Raw genomic sequence first — 27,526 nt, 5'->3', positions numbered from 1 at the left:
CTTTCAGCTCTTCCTTGAAGCCCATTTCCACCCATAACTTACATCCAAGACATCTTTCTTCTTGTGTTTATCCTTGGCTTTCTTTAAGGTTGTCATGCATATATAACGAAAGCAAATTCTAGATCTTTGGAGTACTTAACAAACATTAACCAGTTAATCTTTGCAACAGTGATGAAGTAGTTAACCATTATCCCTGAATTTATAATATGGAGCAAGAGAGACAACAAAGTTAAATGAACTCCTGTAACTAGAGCTCGGGTAGTAATTCACTCTGATGTTGAGCCATTGTACAGCACTGACAAGCATCACAATGCTTCTGCCATGCAAGTACATTTCAACCAAAAAAATCATTGAAAAGTGGCTTCTAAAATGTGCAAAACTGAGCTTTATTTATTATGTATTCCGTGAATGGATTTGGAAGAGATTGTCTTCTTGCTTCCCTTCACATCTTTAATAAAAACTGTTAACTCTTTATTAAAGAAGTGTCTAGAGAGTAGCTGTATTTCGATATCTGTTGTCATGCTGACAATTCTGTCTCAGAGAAGGTTGGCTGCATCTTTCTGAAGGTCCTGCTCGACCTGGTGAGTGTGGGAGGAGAATGGAGATATTTAAAAGCAGTGGGACCAACTCAGATCTTTGAAAATTGATGGATAAAGTCCCAGTGACTTCACTAGGCTTTAGCTGGGCCTAATATAAGGCCATCTTCTTCCTTAGCATGCAAGTGCTATTCACAACTATGCTGAATTCTTAGAGATTTTTTGTGACGAAAACAGTCAAAGTTAATGAGGCCTAAAGTCCAAACTCTACAGTAACCCCACTTTCACAAAGTGACTGCTGTCTTGCCAGCCTCTTTTACAGTGGCTTGAGCTCGTATGTATCTGTATATGTCCTGATATGTGTGTATCAGGAAATAGAGCATGCTGGTGATAAATTTAAACAAGTTTTTTCTATTAAAAATTGCTGGACAGAGTTTGTAACTTCAAGGCAGCCATGAAAATTAGATGCCCAAGCCCTACTGATTTTAAATGATGTTTGGGGTCTCTGATCTGTAGGATCTGTTTGGCTGCTTTTTTTCATGGTTCAAAAAAAGCATGACTTGTTTTCTTGTTGCCATATAGGTGTTTCATAAAGAACCTATGAATTTTAGTGGATGCTGTTCAAAAAAGCTTGGCTGAAATGATCAAAGCTGCCTTGGGTGTAGGAGATCTGGTCATCCAAATCCCCTGGGATGCTTCTAAAGTCTCATCCTTTGTTGTTATGTATCAGCATATAAGCAAATCTCATCCTTCTTATGACACACTGCAGACAAATCCAGTGAGAATTTCTGTAGAAATGTCAATAATATTGATAAGGTGTTCATAGACCATTAGGAAGAGTAGTCTATCATAAATCTCTATGTATTTACATAATTTGAATGTTCCTCTGGACCACAATCCATATGCTGTAAGCTGTTTGCACATGATACTGAGCATGTTGAGATAGTCTTTGTTCTGAGATTAGCCCTTCTGCTCAGGTGACAGTGTAGGACAGTCATCTTCCAGGACATTCCACATTATCTGTAGTGTTAGCTGAAAGTAGCAGTCCCCAGATGATAAATTTACAGATTTCCTCTTCTAGGAGACTTTACCTCTGAAGTCCGAAGCTGTTTGTAAAGCATTTTTCTTGATGTATGTGCACAGCATTGTTTCAGCTTTCTAATCACTGACCAGCTGGCTTGTTAGTGAATAGAGCTGTGGGCCCCTTGCCACATTTCATGTGAGGTCTTGGCTGGGTGGCCAAGCAGGCAGCCTGCAGCCAGTGTCAAAGCAATTCAAGAGGTATTGGCACAGCAGTGTCCCCATTAATTTCTGCTTGTCACATGCTGTCATGCAAGTTACACCAGAGAGGAAATGACCGTTGGAAAAAAAAAAGTATGCTTGTGGCACTTGGTCCCCTCCAGACGTTATCCTCGAGGTTAAACAAGTGGATACAATTAGGTGCTATCCACAGACAGCTGCAGCGAAGGAGAAGCTGAGATCTGGGCCCCACAGCAACGTGTCTTTCCTGTTAGTGAGGAGTGTTGGCTGTCAACATATGCCATATTTTTAACCCTTAATAGAGTTTGAGTAAATGAAAGAGTTATTATGACCAACAGCGTCATGAAGGTGCTAGTAAATATCTGTAGTGCTGATTGAGCAGCATTCTCCTCCAGGGGAAGAGTTTTGTTTCGTGGTACCATTCCTCGTAAGGACCAGTGTCACAGAATTGGTCCATCAGCGGTTGATAATGTACTGTAGTTTGTAGATTCTGGCCAGGAGTGAGACAGTGATTCTGTGAATTCCTCCCAGAAGCAAACTGAAGTAGTTGAAGGGAGTCTCATCCAGCTTTGTGGATTTTCTCTGTGAACTAATTTTTCTGATTACATCAGGAGAGCTTCCACAAAGGTTGAAACAACTGGTGATAGGCTTAGGATGTCCCAAAATACAGCTTGGGAATGCAGAAGCAAAGCCTATGAAGAGGAAATGACAGTGATGTCCAGCGATGAGAGAAGAAAGTGTATACTATTAAAAGCTATCAAAAATCTATGCTCTACTGAGAGGTGATAGAGATAGGGGAGTGTACAGAGTGCCCCGGAATAGGCTGACTTAGTCAAGTCTCAAAGTCTGGGGTTTACCCCAGAAGGAAGAAGCTCACAGCATCAGTCATTGTCAAGTACAGTGGCCATTAAAGAAGCTGGAATTACATGAGAAGTGTACTTCAGAATTCGAACTACAACTCTGCCCCAGCAATCCAGCTTGATCCGATGTGATGCTTAGATACCAAATTTTGACAGCTGTCAGTCACCAGCCAAATGCCAGAATGGGCTTTAGAGCCAATGCATACAAATCACAGAAGCTATTCCAAGTCTCAACCAACTGGGTGAACCAGTAAAAAGCTTGGGGGCTTTCTTGGTTCATTTTAGTCCTCATCTGGTTCTCAGACTGTATAAGGAATCAAAGAGTGGGTAACAACCAGGATGAGCTGTGAGACTGTCTCAAATACAGTTTTATGAAAAGCTTGTAATTAAGAGAAAGTTTCCCACAAAGTATATGGGGCTGTACATAACTGTGATGATATTATTCAGGGATACAGGGGAAAAAAATGGTATTTTGCTTACCTAGGCTCAGATCATAGGATTATAGAATCATAAAATGGTTTGGATTGGAAAGTATCTTAAGAGCATCTAGTTCCAACCCACTTGCCATAGGCAGGGACACCTCACACTGGACCAGATTGCTCAAGGCCCTGTCTAACCTGCCCTTGAACAGTGCCAGGAATGGAGCATTCACAACTTCCTTGGGCATCCCATTCCAGTGCCTCACAACCCTCACAGTAAAGAACTTCTTCCTTATATCTAACCTGAACTTCCCCTATTTAAATTTAAACCCATTACCCCTTGTCCTATTGCTACAGCCCTGATGAAGAGTCTTTCTCTGGATACCCCCTACAGATACTGGAAGGCTGCTATGAGGCTTCTATACAGCCTTCTCTTCTCCAGGCTGAAAAACTGATAAATTCATTTAAGAGCTGTGCCTTCTACTGTGTCTTGTACTGGGCACAAAGAGTGGAAAGTTTTGAGCAGTTAAAAAAGTTTGTTGATCACAAAGTTACATTTACCAGCTGTAAAAATTTCATAGCCAGGACAGGTCTTGGTAACAGTACAGCACATTTGCTAATTTCTGTCAAATTGTTAAACCAAAATTCCCCTCTGTTCTCATTTAATTTGCATGTGTTTTCTCTTAAAAATACCAATAGCCAGGTAGAAAATGTTATGTGCTTCATTTGCATGTCTGGTAATTCCACTTTGATTGGAATTTTTGGTACACTGAATCACTGAAAATAAGTGGGACAATAATTGTATAGGTTTCCTTTCAGCCACACAAGTCTTTATCATCAAATATAAAAAATTGCAGCTGATGAACTCAGACTTGAAAGACCTATATTGCAAACTGACTTGAGAGGTGTTGAGCTACAAAATGAGAAATTGGTGTGGGAGGACTTACAGACACTTAAATTAATATTTATCTGCCTGAAGTGAAATACAGCCACATTTATGCTTATATACGTGTAATATGCGTGTGTCCCACAGGTGTTAAGTACACATTTCACATACTGAATTTGCTTCACAAATGCTGAGATCAGTATGCAAATTTGGCAATATTAAGATACTGGTAAAACAGACATGTGCTAAGACTAACACTTTTAAAGACCCCTAAAATATTAATGCAGGTCTCTTTTAAGGAGGGCACACATAAGTTATTCAGAATAGTTCATTGAACACAATTAGGTGCAGCCATTTGTCTTTGCCTTGTCTTAACTATGTCACCTTTGCTGCTGGTGAGTACTGGTGGCTGAGTAGTGTTTGGAGCATGCCAAAATATGCTTGGTCAGGGTCACCTGTGGCAGTAAAAACTCAGTGGCTCCCTTCTAATTTAGAAGGGACAGTTGGTGAGTGTAGGCAAAGGGAGCAGAACATGTTAAACCTGCTGTGGTAGCTATGAATTGAATTCAGTCTACCAACAGCAGTATGACAATAAAAGGAAAATAGTTCCTTGTGTAAAATTCAGTCATAATCTTACGGCATTGCAAATAGTGTTGCTCAGCCTCAAACTTTTTCAAAGACTACCATGGACGTTTATAGTTCAGTTAAAATATTGCATTTTTTCTGTATCTTGTTCACAGTTGCAGTAATTTATTTAGAATTTTCTAATCTTGGTTACCTTATACTTCTAATAGCAATGAAAATAGTCTTCAAAACAGTGTTTTAGAGGCTTCAGTCCTTCAGGCATTGTATCTTTTAAGTTGTTATACAAACAGTTCTAGCCATAAAAACCCAAAACAAATTTAAAAGAACCAACCAAGCAAACAAAACTATATTCATTGTTTATACTTTTGCAGTTGACTAGCATGATAATATTGCCTTCAATGGGTTTATTTAAAATACTAAAATTCATATATACATCCATGAATGCAGTTGTGAGTGTGCATGTCTGTAGGGTCCTTCATCCTAAGAGCTGGATAATCAGAATCACTTGCCTGAGCTGTGCTTTCTGTCTTCCAAAAGTAGTTTAAAGTTAATCAAATACTGTTTATCAGAATCTATTTTAAAACATCCCTTAATCTACCCTGAGTGTATTGAAGTGTCTTTAATATAATTAAAACAATTTTACAATTCAAAAATAACTATGCAAATATTTTACCTCATATTTAAAGATACTTAAAACTGGCAGTTAATTGCCAACAAATTGTTTACGTTTGGGGTAGTAGTGTACAAAACTCCCAGCAATTATTAGACCAATTCGTTGCATAAGCCTGGCAGATATTAGTTCCCTAATAATACACTAAATGAATTTGCTGTATTTTTCTCTCTGGACAGCATTTTATTCTGCAAACAGAAAATGAACATTTTGTCTTGTACAGTGAGGCTGATTAGTATGGCAAAGTGAATGGGTCATTTGGATTTATTGTTCCCTTATCAAAACAGTGAGCATATTTAGATTGAACATGCTGTGAAGTTCACATTCTTTTGGTACTCTAGATAATTGACAGGAATATCACAGCAGTCTTCTGAGGGACGAACCTTACCCTATAAATGCTTTCATGCAAGACGATAGGACTACTCTGAGATAAACTACCACACAATATCAGGCAGAGGAAGAGCACTGTATACTGGGTGTATATTGGGTTGGATCATGGGTGGCTTCTGAGAGCTATAGTTTGGCTAGGTAAAGGCAAAGAGCACAGCCTTCTCCCTTTTTGGAATGCCCTGCAGGGAGACCAAACAGAATAGCTTTCTCCTAAGAGAAGAAGGAAAAGGGCATGAGGGCAGGGTTCTGTCTGCTTCTTACTCTGACCCAGCCACTGCACCCAGCCAGCATCCTGCAGAAGAGCATCCTGCAGCTCCATAGGCTGTGGCAAATTGCCTTTTTGCCCCCACCATCGCAGTCGTGGCATTCTGGATGGGCTGGTGTGATGAGCTCCCAGCCCAGCGTGAGGACAAGATTTAGGGGAATCACTACGTTATTACTAATGCCTCTGAGATTCAGTGTAACAACATTAATCATGTCTTTTGCTATTCATGTATCTGTACTGTGTAATTCCTCAGGAATGTCATTGTTTTTTTGGCATTAATTAATGTTGACTGTTTGTTACAAAGTATAACCATAGAAGTGCTGTAGTTATTCTGCTTCAAAAATAGGCCCCAGAGATTGTGAAAACTCTTTAAACTTTCATTCCTGCATGTTTAAAAAGTGCCCTTTAAATTGAAAGCAATTGGATGTTTGGGGGTTCTGTATAATTCTGTAGGATACGAGTGAAGCCTCATCCTGCTCTTCATCTGCTCAGAGAAGGCCCTGCTGTTCAGTGAGAGGCAGCGCACCTTTTTGTCAAAGTAGCCTGACGCATTACACATTGCTGTCTAAAACTCATCCTCTTTGTTTACACTTGCAGTTGTCTCTTATGCAAACACTCCTGCAGGAAATGTTCAGGACAAGTATCCCAACACCTGCCATCCAAAACAGGGACATTCCATTCCGTTCAGCAAAGAGAGAAAAACACTCTACAAGTAGATAGAAACTCTGGGTGAAGGATGCAGGTTGTTGTGCAGGTGCATGTGATACTCCACAGAGGAGTCAGAGAAATGTTAGGACATTCCAAAAGATTGCTGTGTTTTACCAAATCTTAGAACATAAATTGAGCAGGAAGAGGAAAAAAAAGAAAAGGAAAAAAAAAAGCCATAAAAAGCTTGTGTGTTAGTGCAGATTTAGGGTCTGTTGTAGCTGACAAGGATCTGTACTGTGTTGCTTTTATTTGGTGATATGACAAGTATATATATTTGTGGATCTCCAGAGGCTTACTTTCTCTGGTATTAGGAACTCCTATGACCATGAGCAAGGGCAATCTGATCAAAGATTTTTTTTTTATTCACATACTAGTCAATGGAGGAAAAATGCAAGCTTCGTATAGTAATCAGCCATTCAAATGTGCATGTTGCCTCTGGGTGCAGGTCTTTTCTGAAGGAGTATTATTCTTGGTGTTTTCCTTTGGGTTGCATCATGCTGTGTCCCCCTTTACCAAGGCCAGTTCTAGCATCTGTACCTTTACCATGGTGCTGGGATAGCCTAGCCCAACAGCTGAACTCCCACCGAGCCACTGACTCCTTTCCCCCACCTCAGCTACAGAAAATAAAGAGCAAGGAAAAAGGTTATGTGCTGAGGTAAGACAGGGAGATTGCGTACAGATTCACCCTGGGGAAAACGATCTTAGTTTAATGCCAGTTAAGACAGATATTTAATTGGTAATTAGGTAGTAGGAGGGAAAAAAAAAAGGAAGCATTCAGAGAACACCTTTCCCTGCCTTTTTCCAGGCTCCACTCCTGACACCCCCACACCGAGCACTACAGGGCCATGGGGTGTGAGGGGCTGTGGTCAGCCCACAGTGACTCTGCCACTCATTCCTGCTCACGCTTTCTGCCTGCTCCAACATACATCCTCTCCACAGGCTGCAGTTCCCTCAGGAATATCCACCTGCTCCCTTGTGGGTCCTCCAGGGGCTGCAGCGTGGATTTCTGCTCCACCACGGAGTACCCCCTCTTTCTCCTCTCAACTTGGTGTTCTGTGTGCTGTTTCTCATTCCTTTTGTTTCCTCCTTCTCTTTCCAGCCAGCATTTTCTACCCTTTCTTAAATATGTTTTCATGGGGGCACTGCCATCTTGGCTGACAGGCCCAGCTGTACCCTCTGGAGGGTCCGTTGGAGCCGGATGTGTCTGGCACAGGGCAGCCCCCGGTCTTCCCTGACAGAAGCCCCTGCAGCCCCAGCTGCCAGTGCCTGGGCACCAGCACCCAAAACAACTCCATAGTACGTGTTTCCCTGGAGTAGATACTTGAATTATTTGATGAACATCCATGCCATCCTCTTTTGGATTAGGCAGGCAGAGTACTCTGGAGAATCTGGCTATTCTTAAACAACAAGTTATTGCCGGCAATTGACAGATACTGTAGCTGGAAGTCAAGATGGTGGGTGACTCTTAAAGGATCAGGAGGGTATTTTGAAAACCAATGGCTTGGAAGGGATTTATGGTTCAGAACCTGGAGGAGGGTTAAGAGGGGTCAGTGAAGTGTAGAGTCAAGAGGGGAGGGTATGAGGAGGAAACAAAAGTCTGCAGAAAATCAAGTGTTTCTGCTCCTGTTGCCTCCGAGTTGGGAGATGTGAGCCATGATCTTGCCTGTGGCAGAGACATAACAGCAGCTGCTCAGCCTAACCCAGCCTATCTCCATCTTTGCTGACAGCAGAGGCAGAATATGCAGGACTTGCTTCTTATGTCATGACACTCATGACATAATATGGTGTTGCTTGAAAAGTTCATTGTACTTTGGTCCTGACATTCAGTGCTGATAAATTAAGTGAATATCAGACTTGAGCAATGCCATCACTGATACCATATATGGTGGAACATACAAAAGATGCAGCATTCACATAACAAATGTTTCTCCTAACTGTTTCCATTATGAGGGTTTTACAAAATTAAAGCTACATATTTGCCTCTAAGGAAAGTGTATTTGTTCACTGTATCCCAATATAGCTCAGTTTTCAACTGAGTTATAGATAAATATTTGAGATTTGTGCATAGGCCACATTGAAAACGTAGCCTGAAAAGGGAAAACATTGTGAAGCCACGTTTATCTGAAAGTAACCACAGTGAAATAATGTATATATCTTCAACTCAGGCAAGAACCGTTGTGGGTTTTGTGATATTAGAAGCATGGCAGAAATCTGTAATCAGCAACAACAGATGCTATTCTGTGTCTATGTTTGTAAACATCAAATATCCAAAGAAATCTTACAGACGTCAGTAGAGGATTGATCATGACTCGTTGGAGCTTGTTCCTCAAATCTGCCAAGACATGAATCTTCTTGTTTGTCTAATAGAATTGATCATTTTTCAGTTAACTTTTGTAGTATAATTTTAATTGTAATTCCAATTTATGGAAAGAAAAATTTTCCAAAGAAAATTTCTCAGAGAAAAGTAGACATGGTATAAGCTAAACCTTGATACACACAAAGCCTGTCTTGCAGTTATTTCTAGATCTTGGTAATTGAGATAGTCGTGGGCAATCATCAGTGATACAAATGGGTGCTTTTCTATTAGACGAGTAGAATTGTCCTGATTTAATTAGCTAGTGATCTGGCTTGTGCATATTTATGGCCTTTATCCAATTTGCTAGCAAAGGTTAGTATTTTCTGATATTAGTTATGGTATCAAAGAAAACACACAGCCCAGACTGAGCCTGATGTTTCTTGCAAGTGCCTGACCAAGAATATGAAATGATTTTCCAAATGCAAGGCCTAATGGGTTTTGACTAGGCTTATGTACAGCACAAAATTAATGGTTCATTATGGATAAGAGTAATTTAAAAGCTCTCTCTTTTGTTTGCTTTGATATTGAAAATGTATTTGTGCAAGCGAAATCAAATTCTGAGTGGCAGAATTTGGTATTTTATACTTAAAGTGCATAATAATAAGCCTGTATCATGTGATTTTGGTTTCTACCCTTTTCAATAACTGTCTGAGAATTTCAAAACAGGACAATAAAGAATCACAAATAGCAAATGGTCTTTTTATATCGAAATGCCTTTCTGTACATACGTGAGTCTTTGGGCTGTTATCGCAAGATAATTTTGAACTGAGGTCTTTTTATATGTGCAGTATTAAGCAATAAGAGCAAAAGAGCATAATCAACAGTCCAAAATGAATACTAGAGAATAACCTGTATGGACTAACTTTGGACTCCTGGAAGAGGAAAGTTAGCACTTTTTTTCACAGTTTTACTTCTTCCTAATACCTCTTAAATTTATACTTTCCTGGTACACTTTTCTACGGCACATCTCATTTTTTGTGTGTGAACAGAACTTCTGTAAATGATATTCATCTTTTGAGTCCTATGTGGGTAGGGAAGGATATACCCGTTTCCATTTTCAAATATTTCCGTTCTTTACCTATGCCTGCAAGAAGGCTCTGTATTTAGAAACTGAAGACATTGCTTGCAGCTTGCAGCTAGCAGAGCAGGATTGAATTTGCTGAGCTTGAGGAAGAAAGTTGAAACAAAATCAGCATCAGGTGTGGGAAAAAAAACTTTCTTGATATGTTTGGTAACTGCAGGAATGAGTTTACATACTTGACAAATGAGTTGGATGCAGAAATATCACCCAAAAGGGACTCACCAGGGTCTACTGACTAATCCTTAAATTCTTTAAATTATTTTCTTATTTAATCTGGTACTATGCCTACTTGGAATAAAAAAATTAGGCCCAAATTCAGTGAAACAATTAACTTGAGATAACCAAGTACTTAGATGTTCTTGACATATTCTTTGCATATGAAAGACTGATACAAAGGCTGTTGGGGTTTGATTTAAATTATAATAGCACAGAGTGAGCAATTATGACATGTATTAATTCCACTGATGACTGAAACCTGCAGAGCTGTAGTCCTAGTTTTTCCACATGTTTCTGAACTGCAAAGGGAACTTATATAAATATAAGAGGATTCAATACACTATGTGTATTTGTTCTAAAGGTGTAAAAATCCTAGTAAGCTAGTTACCAAATTATCAGATCTCAGTTTTTCCTGGGGAAACAAAGGGAATAAAAAGTATCAGCTCCAAGGAATTAGGTTATCAGTTTACCACCATCCTTCAGAGGTGATAATAATTAAATGCTGTCACAGCTTCCATAGTTCCATGGTAATACCTCCATTATCAGAGTCTTCAGATAAACATTGACTACTTTATGAGCAGCCCACTGTTACTACCGTTCAGCAGAGTTATATACAGAAATGGCCATAGAATAACAGAATGGTTTGAGTTGGAAAGGGTCTTAAGAGCATCTAGTTCCAACCCCCCTGCCATGGGCAGGGGTGCCTCACTCTAGATCATGTTACCCAAGGCTCTGTCCAGCCTGGCCTTGAACAGTGCCAGGAATGGAGCATTCACCACTTCCTTGGGCAACCCTTTCCAGTGCCTTACCACCCTCACAATAAAGAATCTCCTCCTTATATCTAACCTGAACTTCTCCTGTTTAAGTTTAAACCCATTACCCCTTTTCATATGACTACAGGCCCTGATGAAGAGTCCCTCTCCAGCATCCCTGTAGGCCCCTTTCAGATATTGAAAGGCTGCTATGAGGTCTCCATGCAGCCTTCTCTTCTCCAGGCTGAACAGCCCCAACTTTCTCAGCCTATCTTTGTATGAAAGCTGCTCCAGTCCCCTGATCATCCTTGTGGCCCTCCTCTGCACTTGTTCCAACAGTTCCTTGTCCTTCTTATGTTGAGGACACCAGAACTGCACACAATACTACAAGTGGGGTCTCATGAGAGCAGAGTAGAGAGGCAGGTCTGGTCACACTCCTTTTGATGCAGCCCAGGATGTGGTTGGCTTTCTGGGCTGCGAGCGCACACTGAAGCCAGCTGATGTTCATTTTCTTGTTGACCAACACCCCTAAGTCCTTCTCCGCAGGGCTGCTCTGAATCTCTTCTCTGCCCAACCTGTAGCTGTGCCTGGGATTGGCCCGACGCAGGTGTAGGACCTTGCACTTGGCTTGGTTAAACTTTGTGAGGTTGTCATTGGCCACCTCTCAAGCATGTCAAGGTCCCTCTGGATGGCATTCCTTCCCTCCAGCGTATCAACTGAACCACACAGCTCAGTGTCATCAGCAAACTTGCTGAGGGCGCACTCAATCCCACTGTCTGTGTCACTGACAAAGATGTTGAACAAGACCGGTCCCAACACCTATCCCTGAGGGACACCACTCGTTACTGGTCTCCAGCCAGACACTGAGCCATTGACCACAACTCTTTACATGCGGCCATCCAGCCAGTTCTTTATCCACCAAGTAGTCCACCTATCACATTGATGTCTCTCCGATTTAGAGACAAGTATTTCATGTGGGACAGTGTTGAACGCTTTGCACAAGTCCAGGTAGATGACATCAACTGTTCTGCTCCTGTCCATCAGTTCCATAGCCCCATCATAGAAAGCCACCAAATTGGTTAGGTAGGATTTGCCCTTAATGAAACCATGTTGGCTGTCACCAACCACCTCATTGTTTTTCATGTGCCTTAAATTTTTTTCATTGTGCCTTTGTTTTTCATGTGTCACGTTTTATTAAAAATCAGATTAGAGTTTCCAGCCTTAGTAGCAATGTATTTTATAGTACTTTTGATAGAAATATCAGGAAACATTTGCATGAAAGCAATAATTTTGTGTTAAATTATGTAGTGATGTCTGTGAAGTGCGTCCAGCTAAAGCAATATTATCAAGCTGAATATTTTGAGGTACTTTTAAACCCATTTTCAGATATCATTCCTTTTAATAGTGTGCTTTGACATTTACTTGAAACGTGTCCAAGTCCATAGAGAAGAACAAAAGCTACCAACTTTAATTTATCCATCTTCCCTTTTCTCATGTTTCATGACATCCACCTCTCCAAAATCATTTTGGTTGCTAATTACAGGATCGGCAGACACCCTGCTGCATGGCCACAGAAAGCGCATATGTCATTTGCAGACACAGAGCTGGAGTTTCATGAACTCAGCTGAAGTGCATACAGAAAATAACTTTTTCCTTTATCCTTCTTGTTTCTTACTTGTTGCAGCATCTTCATGTAACGGCGTGTTTTGCAAATATAATTTTCAAGTTGACAGTATCCTTCTAGTTTGGAATTCAAGGGGATTTCTAATATTTAGTTTTGATTCTGTTGGTTCATTCTTTTCATGTTACTAAGATTAATGTGAACAGGTGAAATAATTTCTTCAGCTGTGGAAATGTCATAGAAGATTGCATCACTATAACAAAGCAGAAAAAAATTAGAACTGTTACTTAATAACTGTTATTGTTACAGTGATTTAGTGCTAAACTTTGATCTTTAGGTACTTTCTGTCCTATTCAGTACATTCTATACAACAAGTTTTGCCAAGTAAACTTTTCCCCTCTGTAACATTAAACCCTGACAAATTTGTCATTTAAACAGCTTTTCTAATTGAAAGAGATCCTGTGCCTGTGAAGGGAATCATAAAATTTCACTTTGCTGTGGCAGGATAAAACATAAACTTGTGAGTTGCAAAGTGGTGTGTGGTTTAAAGCTAAGAGCAAAAAGCTGCTGTGTATTTTTCTTACTTGGACAGCATACATCTGAAGTTGTCCCAGGATTTACAGACATGCTTTTACTATTTCTTTTAAGTATGTTGACCAGCCTTTATGCTTCTATCAATCAACATCAAGTAATTCAACTAGAAACAGTACATTAACTTGATAAGGACATCTGTTGATGTCAGGTGGTTCTAGCAACATCCTGACCATTTTATACTAATAACTGTTTTTATCTCCTATGCACATATTCAAGTCAATATTTATTAAATTAATTTTGCAGATTATGACAAGTAGTTTGCATGTTTGCAGCCTTGTCTTGATAATTACATATTGAATTCTTCTTTATATTTAGGATATGATGCTTCAGCTGTTTCGGGGACTGGATTTTCTGCATTCACATCGTGTGGTGCATCGGGACCTGAAACCCCAAAACATCCTTGTAACCAGCAACGGGCAGATAAAGTTGGCTGACTTTGGCCTTGCACGAATCTACAGTTTTCAGATGGCTCTAACATCAGTGGTAAGTTTCTTGAGGCTTTTATTTTTCATTTAATGCACCAATGTTCCTGGTTTTTTCCCCATATTATAATGCTGCTTCTAAAATTGTCTCTGCACCTGAAGTTACTTGTATCTCTAAACACAGCTGCTTTCCAGAGAGCATTGAAGTTCTGGTGATTACTTTGTACAAGTAATCAGTTACTGATTACTGGTTCTAAATTAAATCATGACTAATTACTGAAGGATAGGGATGTGCTAGTTTTCAGAAATGCCGTGGGTCTAGCTTCTGTCGTGATACTGACATCTTTTGCATATTAAACCAGACAGGTAGGGTGAAAGTTTCTGAAGTGTCCATTTATTTTAAGATAGAAGTCTTGCTGATACCCAAGTATCTTACCTGAAAAAATGTACAGCTGTACATGAAAATGCCACACCGTCATGCCTCTGATTTTCCACCTCTGTGAATATAGGTTTGATGCTTGCTCCCATATGTTACTGGATGATTTCAAATAGTGCTGTGATGGAGGCAGCTATTTTCTAAGGCAGTTGTTAAAGAGCACTTCCAGTATCACTAGGCCCCCTGCCACTGTTGCCTCTCTCCCAGCAGTTCTCCTGATTGTCCTTGGCTTGTATATGAGCTGACTCCCAGAAGGTCTAGCCCTCTGCTGCCTTAATGCTGGTGCAGAAGCCCTGCCAGCTTCTTGCTTTTTGACACCATTTCCACACTTGCTGGCCTTACCCCCAGAATCAGCTGCTGTTTGCTTGCCACAGCATCTCTGAGGTGTACTGAAGAGTAACCATGCTGCATGTGTGCTGGATGTCATTTGATTTTGCTCTCTCAAGAACTTTTTTGTTTCCATTTCCTATTTTGAGTATCATAACTAGTGTTGCAGTATCATTTACGGTAAAGACAGAAAAGGGAGAAGTGCTGAGAAAAGAAACTGAAAGGAGCCCACTTTACATTTTACATTGTATTGTAGAAATCAGGCTGGCTCATGTATAAAATCATAGAATGGTTTGGGTTGGAAAGGACCTTAAGATAATCTAGTTTCAACCCCCCCAGCATGAGCAGGGTTGCCTCACCCTAGACCTTGTCTCTGTTCAACCTGGCCTTTCATTATTATTATTAGTTGCTCTAAGAGTCTTCCCATCATTGTGTGACATAACTGTGACATCCTGGGTTCTGGCATTCAGTGAATGAAAGCAGGAAGCAACAGCAAATGATGTCATCATCTTGCTAAACACAGGAACATATACTTGTCACGTAAAACATATGCAAACTTGTATTTTGGGGCTGGTTTTTTTCATTACCTGTAGGATGTAGCCTAATCCAAAGCTGAAAGGTTCTTTTTGCTGAGGTCAGTCAGGATTGATCATTTTGTAACTCAAAACAGAGCTTTGAAGAAAATGAGAGAAAAGTTGTTCCTGAATTGCTGCAATTTTTCATTTCCCATTTATCACCCTGCAACAGCCTCAGTGAGTGTTTCTCTTGATCCATAAAATTCTTTAAGCTAAATCTGCAGTGTTGTATAGTTTCCAGTGGGGCACTTTTTCTGCATAAAATGAGGAAAAAATACCTAAGAACCGAGCAGGAGTTTGTCCAGGATCGTGTATCCTGCATAGGAAAGAAGGTCAAAAGACCCAGAAAGAGAGTTCATCTGCTGAGGCAAAAAACGTACCAAGACCTGCTTGTAAGAGGACATTGCCAGAATTGCTCTGCAGTTGCTCAAGTATCTAATACTTGCATGCTAGAAATCGTGCTTCAAAACCCACTAGTTAGTACCCTTGATGCTTCTGTGAAAAGAGTTGTTCAGACTATGGGGGACTGTCCACATGCAAGTTTGGACCATGTTCATGCAAGCATGCAACTGTCATTGTAGCTATGCTAAAGAGTATTAAAATAATTGAATTATTCTGTGACCAATGACAAATGAATTATATGGGCACAGGCATGAATAATGGCTTTCACACACCTAGAGCGTAGTTTATCATTATTTTATTAAAAGAAGAAAAAAACAAGCTATAACCATGGCTTTTTTGAGTTAAAAATATATTGGGTTTAAAGTACTTAGTCTTTAACACCTTCAAAGTCAACTTTTTTCTCAGTATACTGAAACCTGTAGGCAAGTGTTGCTTACAATGTGATAACATGGTGTGGTTTTAAATGTCAGTCTTTATTGCTCCTACAGGCTTGAGTACTGGTTAGAAACTTTTACTAAATGTGTAAATGTGTATTAGCTGACACAGGACACCAGTTTTTCTTTTCTGAATGTAACTTTTACCTTTGGCTAGCTGCTTTGGTGTGCATTTTTTTCTTCTTTCTCCCCTCTATTAAACTCAGTACAGGATACCAAGCTTTTCAAAAACACAAAAATTTCAGTTTCTTAAACATAAAGATATTCTCAATTTTGCTGTCCCCAGAATAATCTAACTGCAGTTCTTTGCCAGGCAGTGTGCAAGCTTTCATTGACTTCAGCAAGAGCAGTTGAAGTGTATGCAGAAAAAATGTTTCATTATAAAAGACAGCATATATCTCCATATGTATCAATTAATGAAAGTCCTAGCTTGCAAGGATTTGCTTCTAAGTTACACTGAAAAGTGATAGTGCAGACAGTCCCATGATAAAAGGCACATTGCATGCACTATCATTGTGATCAGTACAAGGGCTCTGCAGCATTTCCTTCAGAAGAGAAGCTTACTGCAAGATAAACTACAAGAATCATCTTTTGAAGTATCAGATCATTCCCAAGATGCACTCTCATTCATTGCTCACAAAGAAACCCTTCAGATGGGACAAAAAGAGCTTGCCGTGAAAATAATGCATTAAAAACTGATTCAACCCAAGTTCTCTGGGCACTGCAAATGGTAACTTCAAAGCAGTCTCTCTGATAGCCATTTATTTCCACAGTGCTAAAGAATCCTTCTGGCAGATCAGTCATCCAGGAATATTGCTGTCATTTGAAGAAACCTCTTGATATTTCTGTCAGTGAATGAATGAAAGATTCAAACTAATGTTACGTGGGCTTGGGGGAGGCAGGGTGGAGATCACTACTCCCAGCCATGGTGAGACTGAGAACTGATACAGGTCTGAAATAACAGCACTAGAAAGAAGGAGGTCAGGCAGGGGTGTCTCAGATGCTGGGTAATGGGGCACGCTTTTGGCTTCGTACAAAGTTAGGCTCTTTTTCAAGTGTTGGGCTTGGCCCTTGGGGAAATTTTGAATAGGCTTTGTGATAACAGAGCAGCTTCATAGGACAGAGGAGGTAGATTGATGTGACTGTAATTTTAGAGTTTGAGAGCAAAAGCTAATGAACTGTCACTTTCCTTCCTGATGCAGAAAAATGGGCACTCAGTTCTAACTTTCTGTGAATAAAGGAGCAAGTGGCTGTTTGGAAAATCTGAAGTTAGATTGGGAAAAAGCAAGAGCAATAGAAAGAAAAAGCAATAGAAAAATCTATTTTTGTTGACTTCTAACTGCCTTAAAGAAAGGAAATGAAGCTGAATAATGGCACAAGAAAGTGCTAAATGAGGTAAACGCAAGCAGTTGTGATTGCAGCATCTAGGTGGAGCTGAGGCTGTCCAGCATTTAAACCTGACCTGCATCAGGATCTGAGTGAAACTGTTAGTGTTTGTCACACACTCATAAAACTTCCTTTGAAAACATGTGTGCTTTACCTTAGATGGCAGTGCTGCTGATGGGTTTTTTCCCATGAAATGCAAGCAAAAGTGTTTTATGTCTTCCTTCTTTAAAGAAATCACTTGTTTTCAGATTTGCTGAAGGGAAAACATTTTCTTTGCTGATGCTTTACATTGTTGAATACTAGCTTCAGCTAAATTGATGATTAAAAAGAGAAGACACAAAAAAATCATGTAGTTGCAATCAGTGAATAATTTTAGATTGCGCTAGCATTTTATTTGAGTATTTCTTCAGGATAAAATCTTTCCATCCATTTCTGGCAGTCATTTCAGCACAAATGGTTTACATGTCACATCATGCAGGGACTTGGATTTCATTTTGTTGGAATAGTAGCAAGGGAGCATAACATAATTTTCACTAACTGGGTTTGCTTTGTAAAAATAAATTTATAAATTAGTTACAGCAACAAAAACAACAACAAAAAATACAGAAATATCCTCTTCCAAAAAGGAATGAGCACTTTGCTGTTTTCTGTCCACTGTTGCATTGTAATTTTCTAATAAATGACACCTGTTAGTAGATAGTGTGAATGTAAACTCTCATCTGAGCTAATACGATAGTTGAGAGCACAGTCCACTTTTCTTTCTTTGCCTTGATTTTGGGGGTTTTGCCCCACATTTTTATGGCCACCTCTTGCTGATGCTCTGCTTTCAAAAATCCATATATTTATTCATATATAATCCACCCTGCAGAGTCCATTCCTATGCGGGGTATGTTCCAGCAGACCTGCAGTCTGTTGCGGCACACCTTTAACCTGAAATGCATTGGATGTCCCAAAATGGACCTGATTCAATAATCTATTTAAAGCTCGCAGTTAATATCAAACATAGGAGTTGACCTATGGAAATTAATGAAGCACAAGCCTCTGGTGAATCAAAGTCAAAATCTGGGCTGTGTTAAAGAGCACCCTAACGGAATTAGAACAGTGACACTAGAATTTATTTCATACATAATTTGATTAGAGCATACGTTTTCCTCCCTCTGACAGCTGGAAGTGACATTGGTTTGGTATGCACTGAGTCCTCACTCTTGTAAGGAAGCCCACCACATTAGATCTGAGACCCAATTTCCAGTTCCTTCTTCACGGTGCATTGCTCCAGTCCACCCAAACGTCCCTGAAAAGGAAAACAAGTCACAGACAGACATCCAGAAGATCAAAATATGTGTTGGTGAGCTTGTCAGTGCTGCTGCTGAAATGTTGTGGCTATTTAGGAATGCAGTATGATTTAAACTGGTTGGTTTATGTAAGCAAAATCCGTCTTGCCTACTAGCAGAGTTCTGCATAAAAAGTGCATGTATCTGGCTTTGTGAAATGAGTGAATTTCTCTGATGTTTTAACATCTGGATAGCTGTAGGAATCTTTATTGTTTCCTCCCAAACACTCTATAGGAAAGTTATTTCCATCACATAAAATAAGTCATTTATCTACGTAAACATCTTAAGAACAAAAATCATTATTAGCACATTGACAGTAAAGTCTGCAGCTGACTAAAAACATTTTAATGTGTATTTATGTTGACTTCACTCATCATATGTTCACTAAGAGAGCTCAGATTTTTATGAAAATAACAACGAAAAAACAGATTGCTCAATGTCACAGTATCATAGGGCAATACAAAAATACACATGGAGAAAGTTAGGAAACTAGAAGTTTCTTTTATTCATCTGCATTATGATCATATAAGATCATTTTCAAAACTGACAATTTTTGTTGCCATCTTGAAAACTTTAAAGTTTGTAAGACTTGTCTGGAAGAGCAGTACTAGCTGCTCTTGTAGACAGACAGGATTTATGGCAAGGTTATTATTTTTAGGAACACATCCTTGAGATAATATTCTAAGGGTGCCATTTCACAGGCAGCTTAAGTAGTCGCAATATTCCTCCTGCTGCTGAAATGATGGCCCTGCTTTTGACCATACACTCACATCACTTCCCTTGCATTGGCATTGGTGGTCGCGCCCTTGCAGTCTAACTGAAAATGAGCCCCATAAAAAGTAGTTATTAATTTCCAGATGGATTAGTAGATGCAGACCACTCCGTGGCTACATGAGTTAAGAGCACTGACGCACAAGGGAGGCTAAGCAGAAAGGTGGATTCATCTTCTCTACAGACACCACTGTCTTAGATTTGTTGGAGTCAGTTATGAAACCACATCCAAAGTCTTCAGCTAAGGACTCAAATAACTAAACTAACTCAAAAGTGTAAATGTTTTTCAAAACTTCGCAGCTGATGCTGACTTACACTGTTTTGGAGATGTTAGATGAGCCAGTTGCTGGTTCATTTGAGTCTTATCTATTTATCCGATGTTAATAAAACTTCTAAGAGTATCTATATCGATGTTTGAAGTATTTCTTACCCCCTTACTGCCAAGGACTGGGTTCAGGGCTCTGTGCTGTTCCTCCTCAGCTGATGCCACAACTCACCCTCGAGACCTGTCAGGAATGCCTGGAATGCAACCCTCTGCTCTGATTCAGGCCCTAGTTTATCATGAACCATAAAAAGTCTATCTTTTAATCTTTCAAAGAAAGTAAATTATTTCACAGTAAACAAGCAAACTGGCTCCTCATAAGAATATTTTCTGTGCCAGAAAACTCCTTTTCAGACCTGCAAACATTACAGTATGTATCACGTGATGACAGTTTGTCTGCAGTGAGCTGATCATGTTTTGCAGCCCTTCAGCTGCATCAGTGCAACCTTGCAGAATAAATTTATCTTGTGCTGGTGAAAAAGTGGTTAAAAAGTACAATTTTGAGCACAGATCGTATCAGAACAAAGGAAACTTCTGCTGGGCTGGACCAAAGGCTGGTTGTGTGCACTTATCAAAGGGTAACATCCAACAGAGGATGCTTAGGAAAGAGTAAGAACCAGCTTTCAGCAATCAGAAATGTAGTGATTTCCAGTGCTGGAGATTGTATCTGGATCACTGTGAGTCATTCTCTTTTCACCTCCGGGTAAAATTTGGTACTATTTTGCAGCAGTACAGTTCCATTGGTGCAAGAAAATGTACACTCTGCAAATAGGCCTTCAAATGTTGATGTGAAGATAAAATGAAATGTTCCTTTTCCTATTCTCTTTATTTTCCTTCTCTTTCATTTAGGTAGATACAGTAGATACTGTCAGTGGTACAGTACTGGCTAACAGTTTTCATACAAATATCTGGTGAATGTGCTTTAGGATGCAGAAGAACTGAACTTATAAAGAACAAGCTGCGCTTAATCTACTAAAAAATGGTGGGGGAGGTTAAAAAAGGGGGAAAGGTAGAAAATTACTAACGTGCATTTTTTCTATACTGTAAATGAGTATCCTGCTATTATGTGCTTTACTTCTGTCTTCTGTTTTCAGATACAAAAATATGTAGTGCATTTCCCCCACCCAGTGATTTACATCTTTTTTGTACTATTTTTCTGTTGATTTAAGCTGGTCTGTTTTTACATCTACTCCCAGAGATAATTGAGTGGGCTGGATTGTAAAAACAATTTGATTGTTTGACAAGGTCTCTCCCTGTGTATTTACAAAACCGTTCCCACATAATTTCAGACCATCCTGAAATGCTAAAATGCAGCCTGAGGTTATGCTCTTATCAGAGCACACAAAGTAAGCAGGCATGGGCCTGTATGGTACTTGAATGTGAGGCAGTGAAAGGAAGAGGAGCAGAGAAAACAGCATACTCTCCCTGGAGCTCATACTATTCCAGAGTGAAGGCAGGTGTCAGTGCATTGCTGATGGAAATGCTCTTAGGGCTTAATATATAATAAAAATGCATTGTTGACATGTTTTTGCAGTGGCAGGGAAGCATCCGTAAATTTTCTTTGCACACTGGCCAAAGTTGCGCTGTAGAAGATATTTTTAACTGAAAATTCCCTTGTACAGGTACAGCAGAGGAAATGTCTCTTAGCCTAACAATATTTAGTACTTGTTCAGTGCTGCTGGCCTGGAATTCTAGAGCTCAAAAGCAGGAGACATGAAATCATCCAGTCCTTTTATGAATCAGGCAGGATTGTTCTCTGTTATGTCATTTCTAATGTTTTGCCCATGTTAACTTTAAATGTGCCAAGAAATAGGGATTCCATTCCCATGGGAACCTGTTCCAAAACCTCTATATAATCACTCTCAGAAGGTTTTCTTGATGTCCAGCCTTCAATTTCCCATTCTTAATTTAACTCCGTTATATTCTTTGTTATTATATGCTGAATGGTAGCAGATGGTCAGGGCCTTGTAGTTGGCTCCCTGCGTTAGAGAAATCAGTTCCATATTGCTGTATACGTTTGTTTCTGCAAAACATGAAAAGATAATTCATTTGGTAAACAGTGAAAGTATAGTTTATCCAGATTTCAGTAAATTATAGGGTACCAATGAATTAAACTAGGTCGCTCTAGACTTCCCATCTTCTAGAATTAAATGGATAAATCCAGAGGAAAATACGTTATGCTAAAAGAATTATTGAGCTATAAGACGAATTCCTCAGTTTTGGGGATCTTACAAATAGCTGGTAACAAGCTGCAGAGATCACAGGCAGGCTCTGAGTCACTGTTTAGATGCATGAAAAGAGCAAATGGAAATCTAGACTTTTCCATTTAGGATATTTTATTAGAAATAGGAAACTAGTGATGCCACAACTAGTTGATTAGGCCTCATCTACAATACTGTGAGCTATTCAGTTTCCCTGTGGTTGAGAGATAATTTGGGGCAGGAACAGACATGGGGAAGTTCAGATTTCTGTCTAATGACTGGGGAAGGGGAGACAATATTTTCTGTGAAGTAAGAACCTGACTTAATTTAGTAAAATTAATTGTGAAATTAGATACAATTGATACCTAAAAACACCAGGAAGGAGCCAGAGAGGAAGAACAGGAGTTAAAAAAACAACGGTGGCATGAGAGCTAGTTGGCTTAAACTCTCTTAAATAACTTGAGACAGGATGTTAGAGTACAAGCTGTAATTCTGAAGCAGCCTACAGTAAGACCAGTGCAGGCAAGAAATACAACTGAGAGAGAGCTTGATGAATTTCTGTGATGCAGTGGGAAATCTTGATGACTTGAGGCAGCCCATTTCCAGTTCCGTATCTCTGTATTTGCCCCTTTAAGATTTCATGTGCACTTATATAGTCAGCTTTATCAAAGAGGTGCATTTCATGAGCTCCATCCTGAATGGAAACAGCTTTCAGCATGTCAGATGAATTGGCATAAACAGCTTTACTCCTAGCAGAGATTATCTGAAAAGACATATATTCTGTTCTGCCTAACAGGAGAAAGTTATGGATCACTAGTGGTGATCTGGTGGATAGTGAGTTGCTTCCAGAAGAGGTCTTCTGCCTTGCACACAGAGTCTGTGAATGGGGGAGTTGCCACTAAAGAAAAGAAACTTGCAGCTGTATAGATCTGTCAGCTCCACAGCCACCCACCTGTACAGAGCATTGTGTTCCACAACATCATGAAAGCTATACTGTGCCTCAGCATTCATTATGTCTAGTTATGAGCTAATGATATACATTTACGTCATGCACACTGCATGGGTCTGCAGGAAACATTACTCTCCTACAGGAATGAGAGAATAGGACTACTTGGTCAGTGCAGAAACTGTCCTAATTTGGAAGAGCTCACATCTTTCTGAGGAAAAAACTGGTGATATTCTCTCATAAATTAAAAATACTCAGTGATTTATATCATGTGCCAAAGCTTTTAAAAAGGGGGGGAAGCTGATACTGTTCTAGAGGGTTAGGAGAAATTAGAGGGTAAAAATCAATACTGGAGAAACTACTGTCCAATGCTGACCTGAGTAAGTGGCGTGGTAAATAGGAAACAACTAGATGGATCCCACAGTAAGCTTAGCATTGTCCAGCTAATCCCCACTGAGCACCTGTCAAATACATATACATGTTGCCAAAAGAAAGTTGAAAGAACTATAGTACTGATAAATTCCCAATTAGGATAAAACTATCAAGTTGTGTCCCAGACAACCTATTATTGTTAAAAGTAAAAAACATTTCTTGGGGATACCTGAGAAATAGTTGAAAGAAAATTTGACAAGGGAGGAAAAACTGTAAGGGGACTTGTAAGGCTGTATGAATATCTTTTGACATAAAAATACTCCGTGTGAGATATATCTGACCAAGTGAAGACATCTAACTTAAGCAATTCCACTGAATAAGTAGCCTAGTAGTAACCAAAGGAGATCTTCTAATCAGTGAAGCAAAGAGTTAGTTATCTCAGCTTAAAGAAGACAGTTAACGTAGGTCAGATGAATCAGACTCTAAAAGTACCCACTTCTTTCCACTGACCATCAAGGGCAAGAATTACCCCTGTGAATATCTACATGGTATTTAGATCTGAAGTCAACTGAGCTGAATCCACCCGAAGCCTATCCTGATACCATTATTTTGGGCTTTTAGTGAGTCATAAAAATGTTACTATAAAGGATTTCATCAAGATATGGCCAAAGCTCCTTGTGAAATGAGGTGTAATTGAAGCATAATAGTAGTGGTACCTTTCAGATAAATCTGTAAAAGCAGTTAAGCATTTTTCTGGAATATATAGCTGAAATAATAATAACCACCACCCAAAATACACAACACATGCAGGGCCAGTTAGGAATCTAAGCTATGTGGGTGAGCAGGTTTAACTGAGATCTGAATGGAAATGCAGAAGAGCCAGTGATGTTTGAGAAGATACCTGTGAAAGTGAAAGAAGCCATGGGAAGCAGCGTGCAAATACATGCACATACACAAGTTACACACATCAGTAGGAAGTCCTGAGTCTGTGAGAATCTTACTGCCCCTAAAAGTAAGGTATCAGCTTGAAAATGAAAGCTATTGGGAGCTGCCAATGTATATCATCTCTTGGAGTACTGTAAATCAGTAGAGTGTTTCTCTGGTATGAATATCTCATAATACCACTTACGGCAATGGTTTTCAGAAAATAATTAAGTAGTATTTTTTAATCCACTTGGAATATCAATAGCATTGAGATAGATGCAAACTAAGTGCTATTTTGTGATAGTACCATTTCTACTGACTGGCTTCATGGAACAAGCGAACTAGCTGTTTAGTTCACTCTGACACAAAACCTGGCAAGTCTTAGGTGGTGGTGAACACTTTTACGGGATTCACTACAAGGTGTGGAAAACAAGTAGGTCAGGGGTGGGGGGAGTGAAATGTGAAGACTATGCATGGAAACACAGTTGTTTCTGGGTTTTTTTTCAAAGTGCTTTCTTCTGAACAGTGTGATAGCTGTGTTCTTCAAGGGCAAGAAAGAAGCATGGCATGGATTTCGTGTAGAGCACATAGGGTCATGCTGAAGTTTTTGAAATTCCACTGAAAAAACAGGAGAACCTTCAAATATTTTTATATCTGGGGGAGAGAGGGGTACTTTTTCAGTTCTGTTGCAATCAAAGTATAATCAAACACACTTTTCCTGACTATTCTGTATTTTTAAACAGCTTTAGTGTGAGTGCTTGAGTAAATTTCTCTAATACTCACAAGAGTAATATGTATTTCTTGTGTTCTTAGAGACAAAGCAGTTCTGACTACCTTGCAAGTTGGTCACTTCAGAGAATATGCTTTCATCACTGATACTGTGATTTCAATGACAGTATGTCTCAGAAAAAGATTTACTGATGCTTTTTAGCCCTGCTTTATTTGGATATACATTTTTTGCTGATTCTTACATGTTCTGCTTCGTATTGCATTTGCAAGAACAGAACCAGTCAAGTAATTCTTAAAATGCAGATGATTGCTGGAAAATTTGAGCATCTTGGTGTGCAGTTTAGTGTGCTGGATTGATGTGGGTGCCACGTTACATTAAGAAAACAACATATCTCTAAGCATGCTCAGTATAACATCTAAACAGAGAGGAGTGAGGTAGATATGTATCATTTTAATGAAATGGGATTTTCCTTAGTTTTGTTTACATATTTATAGTCTGGCTTCATAAGATGAAAACCAGCTTGTAAACCAAGCTTAAAAATTGGGAGTGCTTTACTGGTTTGCATTTTCTCATGGCTATTGCAGTAGATCATGATAGCCACATATTTCAGCTGGTATAAATCACCATGGCTTCATTGAACTAAGCCAATTTATAAGTCAAATAAGAGATTATGTCTTTAAATCAACAGTTAATACTTTGCTTTTGGTTTATTTTTGTCTTATATTCCAATTTTATACTTAATTGTCCTTGTGTTTCTCCTGCTGTCTGATGCTACTCAGGCACTATTGCTTTGTAATGAAAGGGACTATTTAAGTTAATAGAGACACAGCTAGCACTGTGTAGATTCAGTGGTACTAAGTTATGGATAGATCTAAGTGATTTGTGACACTAAAGATATCCCGCACCTTATGTAATTTAAAGACCAGAAGAATTAAATAAGGAGGGGCCTGTGCACGGTATCAGTTCTTGTGGGAAAATATGCTTCAGTGACTTACTGGCACTGGTTTTGGAATGTGGCCTTTAAAAGTACCTTTTTACAGTGGGAAAGAATTTGGTCAAGAATAAACAGTCTGACCTTGTTAAATGGACCAAAGGCTGTGCATAACCTAGTTCCAGAAAACTAGTTTTCACCAGTCAGTAAAAAAAAAATAATAAAAAATCAGTTTATAAAAAATGCAACTAGATTTTCTAGAGAAATAAATACGTAGATGGAACAAAGCGGAAAAAAAAATGTTATTTAAATGTGGACTTCTCTGGGTTGTGGGAAACATGGTTCGAACCATAATTTCAAGGCATTAAAAGCAGTCAGTGTCCTATACTGTAGCCAGGTAAATTCAAGTCATATATGGGATCAGTGTCTACTTTTCAACAAAAATCAAGGCCATTTGTCTTACCCTCAATATCTGAAAATGTAATGTAAAAAATCATGAGTTTATAGTAAAACTGAGTTTATAGTATGAGCTATGTTATAAACACAAAGCTTGGTATCTTCAGGTTTAGTCACTTGAGTGGCAAGAATTCTTTGATACAAATGAAGAGGAAAAAATACAGAGCAAGAAAATTGCTCCATTTTGGTTTTAGCTTCAGGTTCAGCTCATGGTGATCTGCCACACTGTTACTGAATGTCCATGGTATGAAATCCTAGCTTCAGTGCCTTCAGTGGAAAACATCCCTTTAACTTCACTGTGGCCAGGATCTCATTCCAGGTTTTCACATTCTATTTGAAAAACACAGACACTTGTTCTGAACAAATATTCAGGCTGCTTTAGAGGCATGGAGTATACAGAGAACTGCAATGACCTTCGGAAATTATGTAAGTGCCATTGATATAAGATACTCATTTCATGGGCCTTGGCCACAGAATTCTCACAGGTACTTTGTAGAATACAACCTCTTTTTTTTTTCTTCCCTAGTGTTAACACAACAGCATCAAAGTAGCATATTAAAATCATCAAGGCCTTGGAGGTGATGCATTTTTTAATGTAAGAGTGAATGAAAAATCTTACAACAGTTCAAGAATATGAAATAACATTGGAAGACATGGTTGAATAATACTTTGGGTACATCATTTAAAAGCTATAGTAGCCAGTTGAGATCCACTGACACGGCAGTCATTGCTGCATAAAAGTGAAAATACATCTGTAACTGCAAAATTACGGAAATGGTACATTTTTGTGTTATAAAATTAAATTCAACATCAATAGATGCAGCTGTTTAAAAAGCAGCATTACATAAAACAAGTGAATTAAAGAAAAAAATATGCATCAGGGATGTTCAGATTAAAAATTAGAAAGTGAGTACGTTAGGTTTTGACAAGTTTTGGATAAAGAATCTGTATTAGGCCAGAAAAGAAGAAAGCTTCTCTCAATGTAAACACCATTTTCAGATTTTTATAGTCTATGTAAACATCTTCTGAGCTTAGCCTGAGTTTCCTGAATTCTGTCTCGCTCTACTTCGTGTTTACTACATCAGCTATATATTTATCCTGCAGAGATTTCTTGAGGCCCTAAAGGGGGTGGAGTTCCCACCCTGCTGTGAGAAGGCTCTGTGCATTTTCTATGTATAGTCACATGTGACAGATGGACTACTGCACTGCTCCAGTATTGAACCATCCAGTTCTGAAAGTGGGAGCTCTACGCTGTTAACTCTGAATTTATACACAGATTTATCCCTTTCTGTAGTCTTGTACATTACCACTAACTCACAGAAAAGCAAGGACAAAACTACAGCTGTGCTTAGAATTTACAG

At 39.2% G+C, this 27,526-nt stretch overlaps 1 protein-coding gene across 2 annotated transcripts in view; it reads left to right on the top strand.

The window, feature by feature from the left end:
- The window catches only part of CDK6 (cyclin dependent kinase 6), a 123,587-nt gene that overhangs the window by 44,397 nt on the left and 51,664 nt on the right, over positions 1 to 27,526 (top strand). For both annotated transcript variants that reach the window (XM_031052495.2, XM_005152927.4), the window contains exon 4: positions 13,515 to 13,682. In XM_031052495.2, the coding sequence (XP_030908355.1) occupies positions 13,515 to 13,682 (168 nt within the window). The remainder of the gene's footprint in view (positions 1 to 13,514; positions 13,683 to 27,526) is intronic.

This window comes from Melopsittacus undulatus, chromosome 1 (genome assembly GCF_012275295.1).
Source record: "Melopsittacus undulatus isolate bMelUnd1 chromosome 1, bMelUnd1.mat.Z, whole genome shotgun sequence".
NCBI classification, from domain to species: domain Eukaryota; kingdom Metazoa; phylum Chordata; class Aves; order Psittaciformes; family Psittaculidae; genus Melopsittacus; species Melopsittacus undulatus.
The sequence above is the reverse complement of the archived record's forward strand: the minus strand, read 5'-3'. Positions and strand labels throughout refer to the sequence as shown.